This window comes from Nelumbo lutea, chromosome 5 (assembly GCF_056320005.1).
Source record: "Nelumbo lutea isolate HS-2025 chromosome 5, American lotus-T2T, whole genome shotgun sequence".
In the NCBI taxonomy this organism is placed as follows: domain Eukaryota; kingdom Viridiplantae; phylum Streptophyta; class Magnoliopsida; order Proteales; family Nelumbonaceae; genus Nelumbo; species Nelumbo lutea.
Genome location: NC_142688.1, coordinates 40,992,479 through 41,015,257, shown reverse-complemented (window position 1 = coordinate 41,015,257; position 22,779 = coordinate 40,992,479). Strand labels below are relative to the sequence as shown.

Here is a 22,779-nt window from a genome sequence, read left to right as displayed (position 1 = left end):
GTCAAGGTTTCCACTAGGTAACTATCCTGGTCATAACCATAACGGACTGGTGGCCTGGATACCCGAGTGGATCTTCTAGGTTGGTCACTACCTGGAACTTGTGGGACATCTCCCATTGCTCCTGAGCTCTCCTCATCAAGAACAACTTCCTGACGATGGGTGTCCAGGATATAGTCGGTTTCCAAGAATTGCGCATTACGACTGCAGAACACTTTCTGCTCACTTGGGTCATAGAATAGGTAACCTACAGAGCCTTTTGGGTAGCCTACAAATAGGCAACGGCTGGTCTTGGATTCCAATTTGTCTGCACTCGTTCTCTTAACATGTGCTGGACAACCCCAAATCTTCAAGTGTTTGACACTTGGTTTCTTTCCGGTCCAAAGTTCATATGGAGTATTCAGAACCGATTTGGTGGGAACCCGATTCAGCACATAAATCACAGTCTCTAATGCGTAACCCCAAAAGGATGTGGGTAACTCTGAGTGTATGAGAAGCGACCGGACCATATCCAATAAGGTCCTATTCCTCCTCTCCGAAACACCGTTAAGTTGTGGTGTAGCAGGAGGAGCTAATTGTGATACTATCCCATTGTCCTTTAAGTAGTCCCTGAATTCGTCAGAGAGATACTCGCCACCTCGATCTGATCGAAGGGCCTTAATTTCTCTCCCTAACTGTTTCTCGACCTCTTGTCTAAACTCTTTGAACATTTCAAAGGATTCAGACTTGTGTCTCATTAGGTACACGTAACCATATCGTGAAAAATCATCTATGAAGGTGATGAAATACACGTGTTGATTTCATGTCCTAACACTCAGGGGACCACATACATCAGTATGTATTAGGTCAAGTGTGCCCGTAGATCTTTCAGGCTTACTGTTAAATGGCCATTTCGTCATCTTGCCTTGTAGGCAAGGCTCACAAGTGGGAAGATCTTCTACAGTTAGAAAATCCAAAGGACCATCCTTTGCCAACCTTGTGATTCGGTCAACACCGATGTGGCCAAGTCGATAATGCCACAGACACGTGGGATTAACTGTATCACGAGCTCTCTTCTTAGGGATTTCAGCCGACGTAGTTTCGGTTATGTTAGTTTCTAGAAAAGGATGTAGAACATAGAGACCGTTCTCCAGTTCCCCATATTCGATGAATCTGTTGTTTCTTTTAACAGTAATCGTATTACTAAAGAAGACAAAATAACCATCTGCACACAGTTTTCAGACAGAAATCAAATTTCTCCTTAAATTTTGTACATAAAGACAGTCTTTCAGTACAATTATTCCTTCTCTAAAAATTAATTCCACGGTTCCTATGGCCACGGCTGCAACAGTTGCAGTAGTCCCCAAGAAGAGTGTGACTTCTCCTTCACTCAGCCTTCTGCTTACCTTGAACCCCTGCAGTGAGTTACAAGCATGAGTCGAAGCCCCGGAGTCAATACACCAGGAAGCAGAAGCTACCAACAAATTGGTTTCTATAACACAAGTTTCGAAGTTACCTTTCTTGGGTTCCAGGTAGGCAGGACAATTCCTTTTCCAGTGGCCGGTCTTCTTGCAGAATTGACAGGCATCCGATGCTTTGTCTTTCTTCTGCTTCTTGCTCTTAGTGGCTTTCTTCTGAAGCTTCTTTGCCTTCCTCTTTCTCTTGCCTGTCTTGCTAGCTTCAACAAGCATGGCTATAGGCTCATCCTTTCTAATCAGTTCCTAGCTCTTTGCAACATATTGCTGAGCTCTTGTAAGCTGACATTCAGCTTGTTCATGTTATAGTTCATGATGAACGGATTAAAGGAATGAGGCAAAGAGTTAAGGATAGCATCTATCTGGGTAGCAAGGTCCAGCCCGGATCCAAGAGCCTCCAGTTCGTTGATGTATCCCATCATCCGAAGACAATGGTCGTGAACTTGTTGACCCTTGGACATTTGTGCGGTCATGAACTGTTTCAAGACCTTTTGTCGAGTAGAACGATTCTGCTCTTCATACATTGTCCTTGAGACTATCCAATATGTCTTTAGCAAGTTCGATCTGATCGAACTGCCTCTGTATCAGGTTGTCTAAGGAGGCAATGATGTAACACCGGGCAAGGGAGTTTTTCTCCTCCCATTCTTGATAGTCTCTCCTTCGGGCCTCAGAAGCCCTATCACCCGGACGCTCCGGGGCAGGATTCTTTGCCACTTTGTCCAGCTTTTCAGAAGCTAGGACCAGCATAAGGTTCCTGTACCAATCAGCATAGTTTGGGCCCTTCAACTTGTTGTCATCAAGTAGTTTTGCAAAAGATCCGTTTGCCTTTTTCTGATAAAAGAGCAAACATCAGTCCACAACCTAATTTGATTCATGTTCATTTCATAGATATGGATTTTAATCTATGATCCATTTCCATTTATTCGTCTCTGAGATTTCCCTCCTCTCTCAGTGACGGAGACTACGGGTTGTCTCTGGAAATGTGGGAAATCACATAGGGTGCATGGAGCCAACTGTTTCAGCTGCATAACCCCACCACCTTTCTGTGAAGGATCACATCCACTCATCATATGAGTTTTCCCTTTGGCCTCTGTCAGACAAGGTTCAGAGCCATTTTCAGGTAAACCTTTCTATCCAGTGAGTGCTTACCCATCATATTCGTGAACGCCAAGGTACCGTGAGAGAGTTCCCATTTTCTGGTGAAGCCCCTCCTACATCGGTCTATGACGCCCCTATCATCTTATGAAACACTCAGACAAGCCCAACAGCAAATGGATAGCCCATTTTCTGGTGTGTTTCCTCATTACTGAAGGACCCATCCTCATGCTAATGATGGAAGGCCTTTAGAGAGTTCATCATATGAATCTCCCTATCACACGCACTCATATTAGCTAGAGGGAACAAAAGTACGCCCTAGTTTCATTTAGGTCAAACCAAAGTGGCTCCTACTGACTTTCATAAAGCCAGATTTCGGTGGGCCTTAAATCGGCTAGGGTTCCGCACGCAACCTCTTGATGAGGTGTGGGGCCCACCACTGAGGGAAGTCATCCAATGACCAAAAGGGACACCATGGCAATGATGTGCATTCAGCCATGGTGTGCGCAAGAGCCACTGTCGAATGAGCATGGGCCAAGTACTTATGGCCCATGTACGCAGCACATCACACATCCATACATCACATGCAGGGATAAATTGATCCAATCAATTAATTATTTGTAAGGCCCGTTGGAAGCCCGTTAAAATTCCATAATATTAACCATTAATATTATCTAGGTATATGGGCTGAATTAGGGTTACCCAGTTCAGCCCATATAGCTTTATCCTTTGAAATGGGCTTTTGCAGTTTTAACTATTTAAAACTGGGCCTTTACAGGCTGGGCCGAATTAACCATTTAATTAAATATCAATCCTTAGGTCCATTAGTGGGAAATTAGGGCTGACATTCAGCCTTGATTAAACCCTAGAATTGGTCCAAACAGTTTTGAACCAATCTTGGTTCGAATGGATCTAGTGTTTGATTTTTAATTAAATCCTTAATTCAAGAAAATAATCTGAAATTAAATACTGATAAAAGGAAAAACAAGAATCAGTCAAACAGGGCTGTTCGCACAATCCTTCCTGCAAAACAGATGTTAGATCACAGAATGCAGTTTCACAAACTGCAAATCGCAGATAGCATTTCTCTTATCTGCGAAATCCCCTTCTCTGCGCCGCCACCTTCGATCCAAAATAAAAATAAATAGAAATCCTATTTTTATTAACAATTACATCAGATCGAATACCTATACATTGAGTCTAGGAAAAAAAATTATTTACAGACCCAAAATAAATCAAGAACTGCAAAAACGCAGATTCCCTACGCAAACCAAGAATTCGATCTCCTCTTGTACGAACAGCCCATAAATCAAGAAAATTATAAAGAACAATTCTAAATAATAATCAGATTTATTTAAAATTAATTTCAGATTATTTGCCCATCTGATTTGGGAACAAATTTCCCAAAACCAAATCTGTGCAAATTGGGTAGAATGCCTCCTCCCTAATTGCGTAGGTTCAGATCTGAAATAGAATGGTTCAAGATTTGAACCTGGCTCTGATACCATTGAAGGGTTGAGAGATCCATCACATGGACGCCCAAAGATTGCGGAATAATGGGCGAATTTCAAAAATTTTTCTCTCCCTTCAACTAGGAATCACATTCCCTATTTAGAAAATCATATTTTCAAGGATAAATCTTGAACCTTAAACTGAACCAAATCTGAACCAAAAGGAATGGGAGAGAATGATACCTAATACGGAGAAGCAATATCTCCCAACGAAGGTGTTCACACCCAAGGAAGGATCCAAAGACTACTTCCACTGAAAATGGCGTAGTGCAGGATGGAGTAGAATCAACAGTGTTCTTCCCCAAGAACTCTGTCCTTCACAAGAAACAGCGGGATGGAACGTGAGCACAGCTTCCTTTTCAATCATTTCTCAAAGAATTGATGTCAAGATCCAATCTTGACTTCTCCCACAGTTGGAGATCGAACTGGCAAACAGGGCGGCAAAAGCAAGGAGGCGGCAAGAGATTATTCGTTGGGTGCAGAATTCTCTCTTCTTGATTTCAGCACTAAAGAGGATCTGATGTGTTTCTTGGTCTCTCTCAAGGCTACCGCCCCCTCCTTCCTTTTGTTAACTTGAAAAGATCAGCTCCTAATCCCATTAGGAGGTGCTTATCCAAATCATATTTGGATCAGCCTTCTCTTCTAATGATAAGGATAAACCCTTATCTTATCTGCAGATTAGATTAGCTTTATCCTAATCTTATTAGGAGGTTTCTAGATCTGAATCACATTCAGATCTGGACTCTCTGAGTGGATAGAATTAAGACCCTATCCTAACTGCTAATCCATCTCAGAATTCGCCCCTTTAATTAACTAAATTAATAGCCCAGTTCAAAATGGGCTTTAGGCCCATTAAGCTTATGTGCTCACTTAACCTTCCTAACTACTGCCCAATTGGGCTTCCTTGTATGGCGTGGAACCCAAGCATTGATCTACACATCAGCCACATGGGTTCGGCCCAGCCTTTGTTACAAGGCCTGGTCGAATACACTGTTAAAGACAGTGCACCCCCTGAAACCCATCAAATGGGCTCTATGGGCCCAACACTTACCCTAAGTGGTCCCTGGGCCAAGCCACCTTGTAACACCCAGGGACTGTGGGCAGATGCAAGATTAGCCCATCAGGTATTATCCTCAATGGTCTTACACTTAACCTCTCAGCCCATAATGATCATACACTGCCCGACAAGAGAGGACCTCTCCCTCGGCTGCAAGGAACAGTGTTGCACTCTCCACTTATATGGATCCCGGGAATTAAAACCCTTTTGCAAACATTTTAGAAACCATAATATATATACTTTTATATCTCATATAAAAAATATATTTTGCAAAACAAATTTCAACGGTTGAAATCGGCTGCCGGCAATCTTGGTTTCCAACAGTGAGAGTTCATCCCCGATCATTACCTTTGTCCGACGAAGGGGCTGATCCTGTCACTATGATCACCCACTCAGATGAATTCTCGAATTGTCCCAACATACCCAGGTTTTGACCCCCGCTAAGGATCTCACTGATTGATACATCAAAGACAGCCCGATCCGACACCTAGTGCAGTATCATAATCGAGTCTAGGGGTCAGGTGTAACTTTCCAGTTTTGCCCATCAATCTCCAAGGTCCAGGGCAATATTGGAAATCTGGTCCAGTTCAAAGATTCAATTAATCCCACACTGTATGTGCCTAGGGTCTCACTCCGGTAGCTGAGACAAGCCACCCCAACCGGCTTGGTGGCACCACAGTGTCAGCCTTGTCAGGATAGGTCTCCCCAGACCGACCCACTGACTGTGAACATTCAAAACTAACACGAGTCTCAATAAGTGTCCAATTTAAGGGTAATACACAGAAACATACCAAGGGAACATGAATCAAATATGTACTTTTATTCATTTACAATAAACTCATAAAGTACATCAATTTTGATTGAAGCTAAGGGCATACAAAACTGTCTAACACCATAAACATAATCATTTCAATGTAAAGTCTATTCTTCTTCAACAAAAGGACCCTAAGGGAGCAAATAACCTTTTGGACTGTTAAAAATTCACAGATAGGCACTGGGCCATGACAAATAAGATGTACTAATTAGCATAAACCTTCTAAGCTTCCTTTGTCAATTCACCTAGAGACTGTAACATCCTTCCATTTCCATGTCCCACCCTTCTAACAGCTGAGGTCCTGTTGGGTTTGGCAACACCCTCTTTGCTATCTTTGTCGATTCATCAATTTCGGTTTAGATTTAGATTTAGATTCTTCTTCAACCAATTCATGGTGGTATGGGAATCACGTTGCTATACTATTTCATTGATTATTAAGGCCTGTGTCCTGCAATGCATGGTCAGTGTTCTGCTGATGTACAGCAAGCCTGTACTAGCCTCGTTGCAGTTTGTATCTGTTGAAAGTGACTCTCATCTTAACCATATATCTCTGAGCATAACTATCTACAGACATGATTTGGGCTTCATTTAACGACAAGAGAGCACTTATCCCTCCATATCAGAAAGATTTACAACATTCAGAAGAACAGGAGATCACCCAAGTGGATAGAGATACTCTCTTCTTCACCTGCAAAAGGTAACAGAGAAACCTTGAAGGTACCATTGTTGCCATTCCAGATATTTCAACAGAGGCAAGCTGGCTGAGTCTTGAGAACCAGCAATTCATGGCCCACTTAGCCAATCCTATTGTTCTTTCTGCGTTGTATGAATAAAAATGGCGGGGTTCATTCTGGGTTCATATACTCAATCCAAACCGTTCTTCAGTCTTTACAAATCTTCATCTTTCTGCAACATCATCACCCCAACCAATCATTCTCTGCAAGAGCATCCCTATTCCCCTACCAGAGTAAATGATCATAAACATATAGAGGTTTTATGTCTTGATCATATCCCATTCATTCAAACCATCCTCTTAAAAGTGGATGAAATCATGTCCATCCTACAACCATCTCCATTAATGGGGTTAAAGGTCTTATATCTAAGACCCATTATTTTCAGTGTTGCAGGTTAATTTAAACAGATCCAATCTAGTCCATCTAGTTTCAAAAACAGAAGCACCTCAGATCAAACCCAAATTAAGACCCATTTTCTGTCATCTCCAATGAGATAACTCCTTGCCATACAAACTATTCACATTTACTTTTCATTTATACATATACATTATATTTATACTGCAAAAAGATAAGATCTCTGGAAGTAAAAAATAAGATGTGACAAACGTTCCAGCATTTGTTTTCACTAATCTCAATATAATAAAAAAAACACACACAATCTTAAGGAGCGGTACTGGTAAATTCACCTGCATTGGTGGCAGATGAGTGGATATATCCTTCAGTTGCTCCAATTTAATAAGAGAGCAATTGATGAGCCACCCTTAATTATAGCAAATATAACAGAGCGAAGTGATGGGTCAGGTAATTGGCAAACATACAAATAATAAATGAAGAAGATCTATTAGACGGCCCGTATAGATCCTATTCCCCACACCACCAACCCTTTTGACTGGTAGCCAACCTCCATTGAACCTTGCCAACTTGGGTGAAGATTACCTGTGAAAACTCAAAATCAGGCCAAATCATTCTCATTGGACAAAACCATCCCATAGAAAAGGAAACCATCCAACCATCCGGAGAAAGTGGGTCTGAATATAAACCAATCAATTAGGTAGAGAATACAGAACAGGGGAAAACCATATATTTGATTTTGAGTCATTGCCTTCCACACTCTCACCGAATCAAACGCCCGTTTTCTCTGACAACAAAACAAAAGGAAATGAATTAATGGGAAGAAAGAGAAAATAAAGAAAAGAGAGAGAAAGAGGAAGGAAAAGAAAAGACTTGCACCATCCACTCTCTCTCTCTCTCTCTCTCTATACACATTTCCCTCTCTAACTTTCTCTCAAACGGTTCCCACCATGGGAGACAGAAGCCAGTGACAGAGATTGCGGAAAAATAAACAAAACGGCCATTTTTGTATTTCAGAGAGTCTTAATTTCAGGGTATGGGTTTAAGTTTATATTCGTTTCTTGTTTTCCTTAATGAAGAAAATGATGGGTCTTGCCCTACCTTCTGTAATGTGCTTGTGATCTGATCTCTGTACTGTTCTTACTCCCTTTTTTATTTTTATTTTTGGTTCTTGTAGCAACCATTCCTGCAATTCGTGATCGATTTTTTTTGGCATTGTTAATGGCGGAATTTACGTAATTGTTTCTAATTTTTCTTTTGGAGATCTGTATTTTCGCCGTTAAATGATATTTGAGTTGTTGTTGATGCTGCAGATGGTGGATGGATTGAATTACAGGGGCCGGAGCTTACTGTTGTGAGCTCTGCCTCTACGTGTTTCGCCCTCCTATATTGAACCAGTAGACAATTCGATGGAGAAGAACTAAACTTCAATCTTCTCGGGCAGAGGAGGATGAGGAGGAGCTGGAATTAAAAAGCAGAGGGGGAGTTCTTCGACATTTGCATTATTTGTGGCCTCAGGTACATTAATTTGCGATCTCTTCATATGTGATTAATGTGGTGGATAATTTGTTTTATATGCTAACTGCATCATCTCATTAATATATGTATCCTACATATTGGGTCGAATTACTGCAATTTGGTTTCCTAAGCGTGGGAGCTTAAAACTTGTGGTTGTAGGCAAGAAATTGGATCTGGACGTCGTTGTAGCTTGGAAAATTTGAACTGGGTTTTCTGGGTTATGTTACAATCTTATTGAATTTTGTCAGTTTGAGTGGAAGTAGATATTTTTTGTCCTTTTTAATGTTTAATACTTAATTTGTTTCTTCCTTTGCTGATTTTCCTTTTTTTTTTTTTTCATTTTTAGGGGGACTGGGTGGGGGTCGTGAGACTTAAGAATTGGTTGTTGACATTGTTATTTCATCCTTCGAGTTGTTTAATGCCTTTGATGTGCAGGCGGCCACAGCAAGAGCTAGATTTGACAATTCATGCAAATATCAAAGTCTCCCTCCCTGAACCCCAAGAGCTCATATCCTCATTTACTTCTCTGCCTAGGTTTGTATTTCTCCCATCACTTGATCTCTTAGTCTATACTAACAGTGAATGGTTCTGACACCAGAATGTGTTCTTAGGGATTAACTAATGATTGTAATTTCTAGTTGGTCTCAAGATCGAACCGCATTCTGATCAAATTATTACCAAAAGAATTGTTTGAAGTCTTTCAATTGGTTAATCTAATACATTGTTTTTAAGTTGTTGCAAGTAACTCTGGAACTCCCTTGACAATTTGTGGACTGATTTTGATATCTTATACTACTAAATGATTACTCTTGCTGAGGGATTCCCTGTTGTTTTTTTTTTTTTTTTCTCAGGGAAACAACTGGAATTACGAGAATGGATGATCCAAAATCTACAATGTCTACTACTGCTCATTTCATTGAGCAGCTACATGCCGATATGTCCTCACCACATGAAAAAGAGCTTATTACAACACGTTTGCTGGGCATTGCTAGAGCAAGAAAGGAGGCAAGAACATTTATCGGTTCCCACTCACAGGCCATGCCATTGTTTATATCCATCCTCAGGAATGGTACGCGTGTGGCTAAAACGAATGTTGCTGCAACTCTGAGTGCTCTCTGCAAGGAAGAAGACTTACGGGTGAAGGTGCTGCTTGGAGGGTGTATACCACCATTACTCTCGCTTCTGCAGTCTGAATCAACTGAGAGCAGGAGGGCAGCTGCAGAGGCAATCTATGAAGTTTCCTGTGGTGGGTTATCGGATGATCACGTGGGTATGAAAATATTTGTCACAGAAGGTGTGGTTCCAACCCTGTGGGATCAGCTCAATCCAAAAATCAAACAGGACAAAGTGGTAGAGGGTTTTATCACTGGAGCCTTGAGGAACCTTTGTGGAGACAAGGATGGGCATTGGAAGGCTACACTTGAGGCAGGAGGAGTAGATATTATTGTTGGACTTCTTTCTTCTGATAATGCTGTTGCTCAGTCCAATGCAGCCTCTCTCCTGGCTCGTTTGATGTTTACTTTTAGTGATTGTATCCCCAAAGTTATAGATGCTAGTGCTGTTGAAGTATTGCTTCGACTGGTGAGTAAGGAAAATGATATTTCGGTTCGTGCAAGTGCTACCGATGCTTTGGAGGCTCTTTCATCTGATTCAACAAGGGGTAAGACGGCTATGGTGGATGCAGGCGGCATACCTGTTCTTATTGGAGCTGTAGTTGCTCCTTCTAAGGAGCGTATGCAGGGGGAGTGCGCACAGGCTTTGCAGGGACATGCCATTCGTGCTTTAGCAAATATCTGTGGTGGGATGTCTTCTCTGATACTTTATCTCGGAGAACTGTCCCAAGCACCTCGATTGGCTGCTCCAGTTGCTGATATAATTGGAACGCTAGCATATTCACTGATGATCTTTGAACAGACATCTAGCACTGAAGAAGAACCATTTGATGAAACACAGATAGAAGATATTCTAGTAATGCTCTTAAAGCCTCGAGATAATAAGCCGGTTCAGCACCGTGTCCTTGAGGCTTTGGCCTGCCTCTATGGAAACACTTATCTATCGAGATGGCTCAATCATGCAGATGCAAAGAGCGTCCTCATCGGACTGATAACCATGGCATCAGCTGATGTTCAAGAATATCTGATTCTCTCTTTTATCAGCTTATGCTGCGATGGGGTGGATCCATGGGAGGCTCTTGGAAAGAAAGAGGGCGTTCAGTTATTAATATCTTTTCTGGGTTTATCTAGTGAACAACATCAAGAGTATGCTGTTGCGATGCTTGTAATCTTAACAGATCATGCCGATGACAGCAAATGGGCTATCACTGCTGCCGGTGGCATTCCTCCACTGGTACAGTTATTAGAGGTGGGTTCTCAGAGGGCAAGGGAAGATGCCGCACATGTGTTGTGGAATTTATGTTGCCACAGTGAAGACATATGTGCCTGTGTTGAAAGTGCCGGAGCCATCCCAGCATTACTATGGCTTCTAAAAAGTGGGAGCCCTAAAGGACAAGAAGCTTCAGCAAGGGCACTTAGAAAGCTTATACGATTGGTTGATTCAGATACCATTGATCAGCTTTTGGCGTTGCTTCTAGGAGATACTCCACAGTCAAAGGAACACATTATTAGGGTGTTGGGTCATGCACTCACCATGGCCCCCCAAGAAGACCTTGTGCAGAAGGGTACTCCTGCTAATAAAGTCCTTACATCTCTTGTCCAGTTTCTCAACTCCTCAAATAAGGAAACTCAAGAGTATGCAACTTCAGTTCTTGCTGATCTATTTAACAGTAGACAAGATATTTGTGATAGTCTTGCAGCTGATAATATTGTTCTCCCTTGTAAGAAAATATTGACCAACGAAAAAGAAACTCAGGTTGCAAAGCAATCAACTCCGGCCCAGGGCGAATTGTCCTGTCCAACCAAGGCTAAGGCTAAGACCACGAACAAGATGCCTTGCATTGCTGAAAGAGATGTCAAGGCACTAATCAAGCTGGCGAAAACAGCTTCCATCGATGCTGCTGAGACTGCACTAACTGCACTGGCCGATCTTCTCTCTGATCCTCAGATAGCTGCTGAAGCTCTGGAAGAAGATGTCGTCTCAGCTTTGACAAGAGTACTCGGAGAAGGGAGCTTAGAAGGTAAGAAGAATGCATCGCGCGCGCTTCATCAGTTATTAAATCATTTCCCAGTAGAAGATGTTCTTACGGGAGACGCACAGTGCCGTTTTCTGGTTCTTGCACTTGTTAATTCCTTGACTGAATTGGACATGGATGGGACTGGTTCCACTCATGCTCTAGAAGCAGTTGCAATTTTGGCTAGGACAAAACAGAGTGTGAACTTCACTAAACCCCCATGGGCTGCACTACTTGAAGTTCCCTCCAGTTTAGAGCCACTTGTACACTGTTTAGCTGATGGGCTTCCTCGAGCACAAGACAAGGTAATAGAAATTCTGTGTAGGTTATGTGGTGATCAACCTGTTGTTCTTGGTGATCTATTAGTTGCAAACCCAAGAGCAATCGTTTCGCTAGCTAATAGAATAATGAACTCATCCAGTCTACAAGTGAGAGTTGGAGGGGCTGCACTACTCACTTGTGCTGCCAAGGAACACAAACAGAAATCAATGGATGCACTTGCAGCATCAGGTTTTATAAAGCCACTCATTTATGCTCTTGTTGATATGATGAAGCATGATTCTAGCTGCCGCTCTCTAGAAATTAAAGTAAGAAAACCTAGGGATTATATGGAAAGGACTCATTTATGGGAGGGAAACAAATTTGATGTTCCTGATCCAGCCACTGTCTTGGGTGGAACGGTTCCTTTGTGGTTGCTAGCAATAATTTCTTCATTTAATGCAAAGAACAAAATCATTGTCAAGGAAGCTGGAGGATTGGAAGCTCTGTCTGATAAGCTTGCAAGTTATACTGCCAATCCACAGGTAGGTTTTTTCTCTTTTTCTTCTTTCTTAAACCCCCTTGCCACCTATCTTTGAGGTAGTTACATCTTTTTAAGTCGGGTTCTTTTGTATTCATCTAAATATGGATCTGGTTTATTTTATTAACATTTTTACATTTTTTTTACTTCTATGTATCTGAATGAAAAAGATTGTTTCATTACAGGCAAAATTTGAGGATACAGAAGGCATATGGATTAGTGCCCTACTTCTGGCTATTTTGTTTCAGGATGCAAATGTTGTTCTTTCTCCTGCAACCATGAGGATCATACCTTTACTTGCTCTTCTGCTCAAATCTGATAAAGCGATTGATAGATACTTTGCCACTCAGGCAATGGCTAGTCTTGTCAGTAGTGGAAATAAGGGTATACAACTTGGGATTGCAAATTCAGGTGCAGTTGCAAGGTTACTGGCTTTAATTGGTTACATTGAACTAGATATGCCAAAGCTGGTCACTCTATCTGAAGAATTTTCTTTACTACAAAATCCTGATCAAGTTGTTCTGGATCACCTTTTTAGAATCAAAGATGTAAGAACTGGCTCTATTGCACTTAATTTAATACCTTTGCTAGTGGATCTCTTGAGACCAATGCCAGATAGGCCAGGTGCCCCTTCAATTGCTGTTCATCTTTTGACGCATATTGCTGGTGGAAAGGATGCCCACAAACTTGCAATGGCTGAAGCTGGAGCTCTTGATGCTTTAGCAAAATACCTGTCTCTGAGTCCTAAAGACACAACTGAGACTACCATATCTGAACTATTAAGAATCTTGTATAGCAACCCCGATGTTGTTCGCCATGAAGCTTCTCTTAGTTCTTTGAATCAACTCATAGCTGTCTTGCATTTGGGGTCAAGAAGTGCTAGGCTTAGTGCTGTTGGGGCTCTGCAAGAACTTTTTGATTATGAGAACATCAGAGATACTGAATTAGCCAGACAAGCCATTCAACCTTTAGTTGAAATGCTTAATACTGGATCGGAAAGAGAGCAACAGGAAATTCTTGTTGCCCTAATAAAATTGACATCAGGAAGTGCTTCAAAGGCATCATATTTAGCAGATGTAGAAGGAGATCCACTTGAGATGTTGTACAAGATTTTAGCATCTTCTTCATCATTAGAATTGAAGAAAAATGCTGCACAACTGTGTTTCGTTCTGTTTGGTAACCCAAAAGTGCGGGCAATGCCAATTGCCACTGAATGTATACAGTTTCTCATATCACTCATGCAATCAGATACAAGTGCAGCCGTGGAATCTGGTGTATGCGCCTTTGAGAGGTTATTGGATGATGAACAACAAGTTGAATTTGCAGCAGCACATAATGTTGTAGATCTTCTTGTTGGCTTGGTTGCTAAGTCAAATAACCAAATTACTGAGGCTAGCATCAATGCTCTCATAAAGTTGGGGAAAGACCATACTCCTTGCAAGTTGGATATGGTCAAAGCCGGCATTATCGATAGATGTCTTGAGTTACTCCCTTCTGCACCTGGTTCACTGTGTTCCTCAATTGCTAAGTTGTTTCGCGTCTTAACAAATAATAGTGGGATTGCAAAAAGCTCAGCTGCTATAAAAATGCTTGAGCCTCTATTCATGGCTTTACAACGTCAAGATATCAGCATATCGGGACAGCATAGTGCCTTGCAAACACTTGTAAATATTTTGGAGAAACCAGAAAACCTTGCAACTTTGAAACTTACTCCTAGCCAAGTAATTAAACATCTAATTATACTTTTGAAATCCCCATCTCAAACCATCCAGCAATTAGGCACTGAGTTGTTGTCTCATCTTCTAGCAGTGGAGAATTTCCAAGAGGATATTACAACACAAAATGCAATTGCGCCTATCGTTCAGCTTGCAGGAACTGGAAAACTGAACGTGCAGCAAACTGCTATAAAGGCATTAGAGAGTATCTCCACAGTCTGGCCAAAGGCTGTAGCTGATGCTGGGGGTATTTTCGAGCTCTCCAAGGTTATTATTCAAGATGATCCTCAACCACCAGAAGAATTGTTGGAATCAGCTTCATTGGTCCTATCAAATATTTTAAAAATAGACACCGAGTATTATTACAAAGTTTCTCTAGAGGTGCTGGTGAAAATGTTGCACTCAGTATTGGAGAGCACTGTTACAGTTGCTCTTAATGCCTTGATTGTTCTAGAGAGGAGTAATCCTTCCAGTGCTGAACTGATGGTTGATGCCGGTGCAATTGATCTGTTGATGGACCTTCTAACATCTCATCAGTGTGAAGAGGCATCTGGAAGACTACTTGAAGCATTATTTAACAATGAAAGGGTACGAAAAAAGAAGGTTTGCAGATATGCAATAGCTCCTTTGTCTCAGTATCTTTTGGATCCACAAACCAAATCAGAGACAGGTAAGTTCCTTGCAGCTATTGCTCTTGGTGACCTCTCCCAGTATGAAGTACTTGCTAGGGCTAGTGATTCTACATCTGCATGTCATGCTCTGATAAGCTTGCTTGAAGACCAACCAAATGAAGATATGAAAACGGTGGTCATTTGTGCATTGCAAAACTTTGTTGTCCATAGTAGGACAAATAGGCGAGTAGTTGCAGAAGCAGGTGGCATATTGGTACTTGAGGAACTACTACTTTCTCCCAATCCAGACATTGCTGCTCAAACAGCGTTGCTGATCAAGTTACTATTTTCGAATCACACGCTTCAAGAGTACGTATCAAATGAGCTCATCGGATCTTTGACAGGTAAGTCATTTCTGAAAGACCATAACCGTTACCTCTCTTGTCAACCATTTCCATGAATCCTCCTTATAGTTTGCAGATCATCTTCCCTTGTTAATAACTTAATATCATGTTTATGTAGAGTCAGCCATAGACTATAGTTTTACATAATTGCATATTTATATCAACCTATAGTTTATAATCTACTTAATTTTTCCTAACCCTTCAGACTGTTGGTTATATTCTAAATATAATTTAGTCAGAATGGTGAAATAGGGGGATTGCAATTGCTATGTAAGTTCTTTTTTTGGCTGTTTCAAATAAAAGAAAAAGCGATTACAACCTAGAGAGGTGTTGAGGGAACACCTCCAAACAAAACTAAGGACCACGGACCGACAATATCCCAAACACTTTCTTTGAAAACTTTACACCCAAAACCATCACATCAACCACACAAAACTCTTACTAAACCAAACACCCCAAAAGAAAACATAAAACGAAACCCAAAATGAAACTTTCGCATTAACATGCAAACAAAATCCAGGATCCAAAAAAAATAACAACCACAGCTACGCAATCCCCCTCCCCTTTCACCCACAACTTGAACCTCTGAGAAGATGCACTGCTGCTTGAAGGCAACAAAACAAAAGAGAACTCCCTCCTCCCCCGTCAAACCCGAGCCTTCTACATTCTCAAACAGAACCTCCTTCCCCAACTGCTACTTAGTGGACAACCCATTATTTTTCATCCACTATTCCTTTCTCTCCCCCTTCACCTTCCTCCCAGGCCTCACCCCCTTCCTCCCACACTCCTCAAGTTGTTCAGCTCTTCCCTTCGGTTTCTTTCAAACTGTTCAATTTATTTCCTGACTACCGCTCCCCACCCCCACCCCCCAAAGGAGAATAATCCAAGAAATTTCCCGATTTTGACCTGTCTGTCCACTAATCTATCGATGCCCACTTTTTCCTTCTCGGGGATAGCTTCCTTAGAAGACTCTTCGAATCCACCTCTCCCTAATTTCCTTCCCCCCTCTTTCCTGTCATTTTGTTGCTCGGACTGTAAATCTGCGGCTACTCTATTATCCTCCACTTCCATTCTAGCCTCACCATATTAGCTACATATGTCCATGATTTTATTTGGACGACACTTACCATTCTTAGGCCTATCTTTATAAATAAGCTCATTATGGTCCACCTCTTAGTTCCTCCAACCAACCAAATAGCCACTATTAATCAGATATTTGGAAATAGAAAATTTCTAACTAAAAACATTAAAGTCTCAACTTCATAGCGAAGGCCTTACTTTTACAAAAAAACAAAAGGTCAAGATTAATACACATGTCACTAAATATGCAGCAGTAAGGATGCACTCTACCCAGAAATCAAGAGAAAGGCCTAATTGGAAATGGAGAGCACATGCCACGTTAAGTAGGTGGTGGTGCTTCCGCTCCACAACACCATTTTGCTGGGGATTGAAGACACAAATATGGTGATGAATAATGCCATTTGCATATAAGAAAGACTGCATGGGATGTGAAAAAAAAAATCTTTACCATTATCGGTACGTAAGATTTTAATGGAAAGGGTAAATTGGGTCTTTACATACGAATGGAAGTATTGTAAAATGTGCAAAATCTCTTATTTGAATTGCATTAAGAAGACCCACGTACATATGGTGAAATCATCCACAATGGAAAGAAAGTAGCTTACCCCAGAAAAGGAGGACCCCATATGTCACAATGCATTATAGAGAAGGGTGCATCAGTAGTGATTGAACTCTTCATAAATGGTATGCGTGTTTCTTTGCAAGAGGACAAACATCACTACGTATGGATGGACAAGAAGTAGAATTAACACCAAGAAAGCTAGATTTAAATTTATTCAAGGGCCCAGATGATGGATGATCAAGTCGCCAGTGCCATAGGTCAAAGCTCAGTTAGGTAAAAGTGAGTGTGATGTTGGTGGTGTGTCATGAAGAAAATAATATATCCAGCCATGTTCTTTACCTAGTCCAATTACTTTCTTCGTCGAAAGGTCCTTAAATACACAATGATCAGGGTAAAATGTCACAGTCAACTTACTAACATAAAGAAGATTAAAACGAAAACTCAGCAATAATCTTTGTTAAGTGAAGCACAACCAACAGATGCAACAGGTGTAACACGGTCACCTGGTAGAGTAATAGGGCTTAGGGATTTGTCATGTTTAGTGGTGGAGGAGAGAAAGTTAGGGTTCCCCACCGTTAGGGTTCCCCACCATGTGTTCACTAGCACCTATGTCAATGACCCAATTGATGCTATTCAATGACTAAGAAATTAGGCAAGATGACAAATCAGCTAAATTAGCAGGAGAGCTTTATCTTATTCAATAGCTTAATGATCAGTTGGCTACTGTTCAGTCATGATCTGAGTGCTGGGCTGCTGGCAATTCATGAGGGATTCGAGCTGCCATCTGGATTATCATCTTTTGATGGGCGTGGATTACTTGTGTTATTAATGCGGCACTTGAAACGTGGAGGGTATTCATTAAGTTTGTAGCACACGTCCCGAGTGTGTCCAATAATATTACAGTAGGTGCACCGTTCTTTCAACTTTGGTGGGTATGATGCATTGCCTATACCAGGGGTGTTTTGGTAGCAATGTCTGTGCAAGTTGCAGTTTCCAATATCGTACCAAGTGCAGCACTGTCAGGAATGAGATTGGATAGCTCTGTGTGTTTAATCTTGCAAAACTAGAGAATAGGCCATCCCATTGGTGGGCAAGGGATCCATTAAGTGAATCTAAGAACGAACAATAGAGTAGCCATCATTTAGACCCATAAAAAAATTGCATTAGTTGCTGACGTTGAAAATTAAGTACTTATCTCTTTGGAGCCTGAGTAGGAACAAGAACCATGAACGGAGAGGTGCGTAAGTCATAAGTTCATCACACTGGCCTTCCAAGTTGTTATAATAAGCTGCCACGGAAGAATTGTTTTTCTGGAGCGTTGCAGTTGACCACTGGAGTTGATAAATTCTTGGTCCATTACTGACAGAGAATTGCTCCTTAGATCTTTCCACACTTGGGGCAAGGTCTCTATGCATGGTGCTTAGTATCCACAGAAGAACCATATTATTTGCTTGCTGCCACACTGAAAATTTTGCCTCAGACATCTCAGGTTTTGTGATACTTCAATCAATGAAGCCAGGTTTATTCTTGGCTGAAAGTGCCATGGTCAAGGCTCTGCTCCAAGTGGCATAAGTCTCACCAGTAAGTAGGCTGGTTACTAGAACTGTGCCCCTCTATGCTGGTAGTATGACTGTAGATTCTTCCATCGCAATGATTGACCTGGGTTAGGAGATGCTCTAATATCATGATAAATTTCTGAAAGAGTTCAAGGAGAAAAAGAAGGATAAAAAAGATAAATACAGAGTTGGATAATGACAACATGGAATGATGGAGATAAGATGATGTTAATGCTCGATAGGGAAGTGGTAGTGTTCTGTTGGAACACGCCAAGGCATGCAACGTGTAAGTCTAATAATGGAATAATGGATTTTTAACCTAGGGACTAAAATTGGGTCCAATCATAATCCAGCCTAATGTTTGTGGACCTGGGCCCTACTAATCTAGGCCATTACATTGGCTTTATGATAATCATGAACCCCTTGAACCCCCCCCCCCACCCCACCCCACCCAGTCTGGATCTAGTAACAAGGGATATCATTGGAAAGAAAAGGAGTTATTTCTTATAAAAAATGTGTTTGAAATTTTGAATTTTAGGGAAATAAGTTTTTGTATAATGAAAATAACCAAGTGAGTGTTTGGTATGATGTTCTAAGTCTCAGTATTTGTACTTGATTTTTGGCATTGGATTTCTATCAAGGTTCTAAATGTTGACTTTGGAACATGCTTTATATTTTTTCAGATTTTTTTTTCAAACCTGTTCAGGGGGTCGGTATAAGGCCTGTATACCCCCACAATAGGTTAAACCCCCAAAACACCAAGTATTTCACATATTAATGATCCATCAACACCAATGCAATATATATCGGCTGATACAGGCTGATATATTACGAAATTTTGATCCTTGATTTTCAGAGCTGGAGATGTTTTACCACATAATACAGTGTATAATAATTTATTATTGTTTTAAACACCTAGATAATCTAGGCACCAAATAGGACATCCGAAGTGGAAATGCTCCTGTTGGGGGAAACAACTTTATGATGCTTTCCCCCACCACCTCCATGCACATTACTGTATGCAGTGAGTAGTGCAAAAACTTGTACTTGATTTTGTCCAACCAAACAGGATTTTTGGAAGGTAAAGTTAAAACACCTACAATGGTGCTTAGCTGGACTTTAAACAGAAATGGAACACCAAGGTTCCAAAGACCCCCTACACGAAATTGGACCATGGTAGATCATCTACCATAATCTGTAAATTAAGAGTCAGGATCCACTTTTTTGGACATATATAATAGTAGTAGGAATGTTATTATCCATTGAAATCAGATATTTGGAAATTGGTTACAGCTTCTATCTGGAGCAGTATAAAAATCGAACTGATTTTATCAAACAGAGTCCGGGATTGAGCCCAATATAAAGTTTCTTTTTGCTCCAAAGTGAGGCAACATATTTGAGCACAATTTCCATCAAGAAAACATCAAATGGGCACTTGGAATATTTTTCTTTTCTTTTTATCTGCACGCAAGGGTGGTCAGGATTCATCATGTTCATATCAGATTGACTACAGGTTTTCATGCCAGCTGCCAACCGGACACAACCCTCATCTTTTATCTGGGCTTGGGGTCAGCAATGTAAGACAAGCCAACACTGGAGAAGTTGGTTGTCATTTTGCAGCGAAGTTTTTGTTTATTTTATGCACTCTTTTTTGCAAGCAAATGTTTCTTTTGATATAAAAAACATATCTGTATATTATTATTTGTGCATGTCTTTACTAATTTGGATCCTATCAACATGCCATGCAGCGACATTGGAGAAAGAGTGGTCCACGCCAATTGTCTATGAGGAGGTTCTGAGAACAATACATGTGATGTTCAGCAACTTCTCGAAGCTTCATAATTCTGAGGCAGCTACACTGTGCATCCCACATTTGATAGGACTACTCAAGGCTGGCAGTGAGGCAGCTCAGGAATCTGTACTGGACATATTGTGCTTGTTGAGACTGTCATGGTCAATTTTGCCAGTAGATATTGTTAAAACACAAGCTAAAATTGCTAGTGAAGCTATTCCAGTTTTGCAGACGATGATGAAATGCCCACCGAGATTCCATGAGAAAGCAGAAAGCCTATTGCATTGCTTACCTGGATGTTTGACTGTCACTATTAAGCGTGGTAACAACTTGAAGAATACAGTGGGAAACATGAGTGCCTTCTGTCGATTGACTATTGGAAATTGTCCTCCACGTCATACAAAGGTAAATCTCCCCTATGCAGCTGCTTCTCACAATACTGGCTTCATTTGCAACCAATTTAGCTCCACTCCTGTCCATGAAGGCGATGCGGTTATCCACCTAATTTAAGCTTTCTCTTGGATCTTCTGCCTGATTATATAGACTAGTCTGCTAGTCAAGGACCATTTTGGGAAGTCTAATTGAGCCATGAGTCTTGCATGCAGCAACGTTCTGTGGGGTCGGATAGGAACATTCTCATCCTTTATTTATAGGGTAAATTTCATCCTTAAAAACCTTGCCACGTGTTCAAGGTGAGAACCTTTTACCTGGAAATATTGCATTTCTGGATGGTTGTTGTTACTACATCAACACTTGGAAATGAGTAAGGTCATATAGCAGCTTCCTGACACGACCTAGCATGTCTTTGTTACTTGTAGGAATTGTGTGCTGATCCAAACCAGCCATTAACTGCATAGGATAACCTTTTGGATTGGCCACATCCCCATCCCCCATATCAATGGAGTCATATCCAGTTTTAGTTTATTATTTAGAACAAAAAAAAAAACGAATATATATACAAATAGTGTAGCAAGGGCTTTGATCTGAAACTTGCCGGAGAGAGAGAACATAAATATTTATTAAGGCTAGAAAATAAATATCAAGAAAATAGTAAACCTCATTATCATAGAAGAGACAAAATGATGAAAGCTAACATTTCTGGAAGTTTTCACTGATAATGAAGTATATTGCAAATTAAGTTTGGCAATTTCTTGGAAGAAATTCCGAAGCAATGTTTTAAAAATCAATCTGGAGGTAGTTCAATTTGTTTTTTTGCCTCTGGGTCATAGGTCCTCGGTTCCACCAAATCATGATACATCAGCATAAATGTATGTATATATGTAGGTATGTAGGTAGGTTGGTATTATTTCATGTTTAAATTATATTTTTTATTTCAGTTTTTTATTTTTTATTTGTAAAAACGTTAAAAATTAGGATTTTTGGCAAAAGACATGTTTTTTGTTGAAAATAGTAGGGCAAAACACCCTCAGCTCCTTAGATCTTGAAAATTTATCTAAAATAAAAAATAATAATAATAAAAGATCATCTCAATCGAGTAATCAAGTACAAAGCTATGACCTCTTCATGTTTGTATATATATTTAGTGTGCAACCTGTGACCCAGTGATCAGGTCAAATGGGTCAATTACTCAACCAGACCTTGGGTTTTAGGAAATGGGACCCAGAATTATGATCGAGTGATGGTTCAAACAGTTAGACCAACCGAATCAACAGGTTGAAAACATTGTTCTAAGTATTTAATCATGAAAGATGTTTCGTCTTATTCGCTCTAACCTATTTCCTTTAATTTATAGGTGATATTTTATGAAAGGTTCAATATATTACCATCGTGTTAGTAGTGACTAGATATTAATTTTCCGCTCAGTATTTTCATTTGTGGCTGACACTAAAACAATTGATCATCATAATTAGGTAGTGAGCCACACTACAAGTCCAGAATGGCAAGAAGAGTTTACTTGGGCATTTGATGTGCCTCCAAAAGGACAAATGCTTCACATCGCTTGCAAAAACAAAAATACATTCGGGCAGGTATGTGGGTATTCCGTTGCATGCTTTTACTTTCCAGTCCTACAGAACTTCATTGTGACAGGTTGGTAATTGTGCTCCTTGCAGACAACTCTTGGCACAGTGACAATCCAGATAGACAAAGTTGTTTTTCAGGGGGAATACAGTGGGATTTTCAGCCTTAACCAGAATGGCAACAAGAAGGAGGAGGAGAAGGACAAGGACGGATCTTCTCGTACATTAGAAATTGATATCACCTGGTCAAATAAGATGACAAATGAGAAAGCATCTGAATGAGCAGTCGGCATCTAAACTTGTACACCTGTACACAAGAAATTAATTGGCTAAATATTTCCATCCCAATATATATATTGTAAGTCGGTCGGTTGCAAGTACTATTCCTGCTACTCTGCTAGTCCAGTTTTGCATCAATTAAAAATCACACTGCTGAGGTTAAATGTAAATATGCTTACAAGCTGCCAAGGCTAAACGTCTAACAGTTCCCAGAACGCCATCATTCAACAGCAGATGTTAACCCTTGCTTGGGTTTCAGCCCTTTGGTTTTTCTCTTATATTGCCTTTTCTATTCAGAGTCGTAGAGGGTTGCTGTACAGAGTCTAGGAGCCCACAACTTAGAA

At 40.7% G+C, this 22,779-nt stretch overlaps 1 protein-coding gene across 2 annotated transcripts; it reads left to right on the top strand.

Moving 5' to 3' along the window:
* The first annotated feature begins 7,848 nt into the window (after positions 1-7,848).
* On the top strand, positions 7,849-22,605 carry LOC148851938 (protein CELLULOSE SYNTHASE INTERACTIVE 3-like). Of its 2 annotated transcripts, none has more exons than XM_088944588.1 (8): positions 7,849-8,047; positions 8,327-8,531; positions 8,967-9,065; positions 9,383-12,461; positions 12,643-15,187; positions 20,134-20,582; positions 22,049-22,165; positions 22,250-22,605. In XM_088944588.1, exons 4-8 carry the CDS (start codon positions 9,405-9,407, stop codon positions 22,436-22,438), a joined length of 6,357 nt encoding a protein of 2,118 aa, XP_088800714.1. In that variant the 5' UTR covers positions 7,849-8,047; positions 8,327-8,531; positions 8,967-9,065; positions 9,383-9,404; the 3' UTR covers positions 22,439-22,605. The 2 variants fall into 2 exon arrangements, with proteins under 2 accessions (XP_088800714.1, XP_088800716.1); XM_088944590.1 differs by having other exon boundaries at positions 8,047-8,144.
* The last annotated feature ends 174 nt before the right edge of the window (positions 22,606-22,779 follow it).

Bases quoted from the DNA above. Each gene is read 5' to 3' on its own strand.
- LOC148851938 (XM_088944588.1), top strand. From the start codon at position 9,405: ATGGATGATCCAAAATCTACAATGTCTACTACTGCTCATTTCATTGAG. The intron at 12,462-12,642 runs GTAGGTTTTTTC...GTTTCATTACAG, and splicing joins GTTATACTGCCAATCCACAG to GCAAAATTTGAGGATACAGA. The intron at 15,188-20,133 runs GTAAGTCATTTC...CATGCCATGCAG, and splicing joins GCTCATCGGATCTTTGACAG to CGACATTGGAGAAAGAGTGG.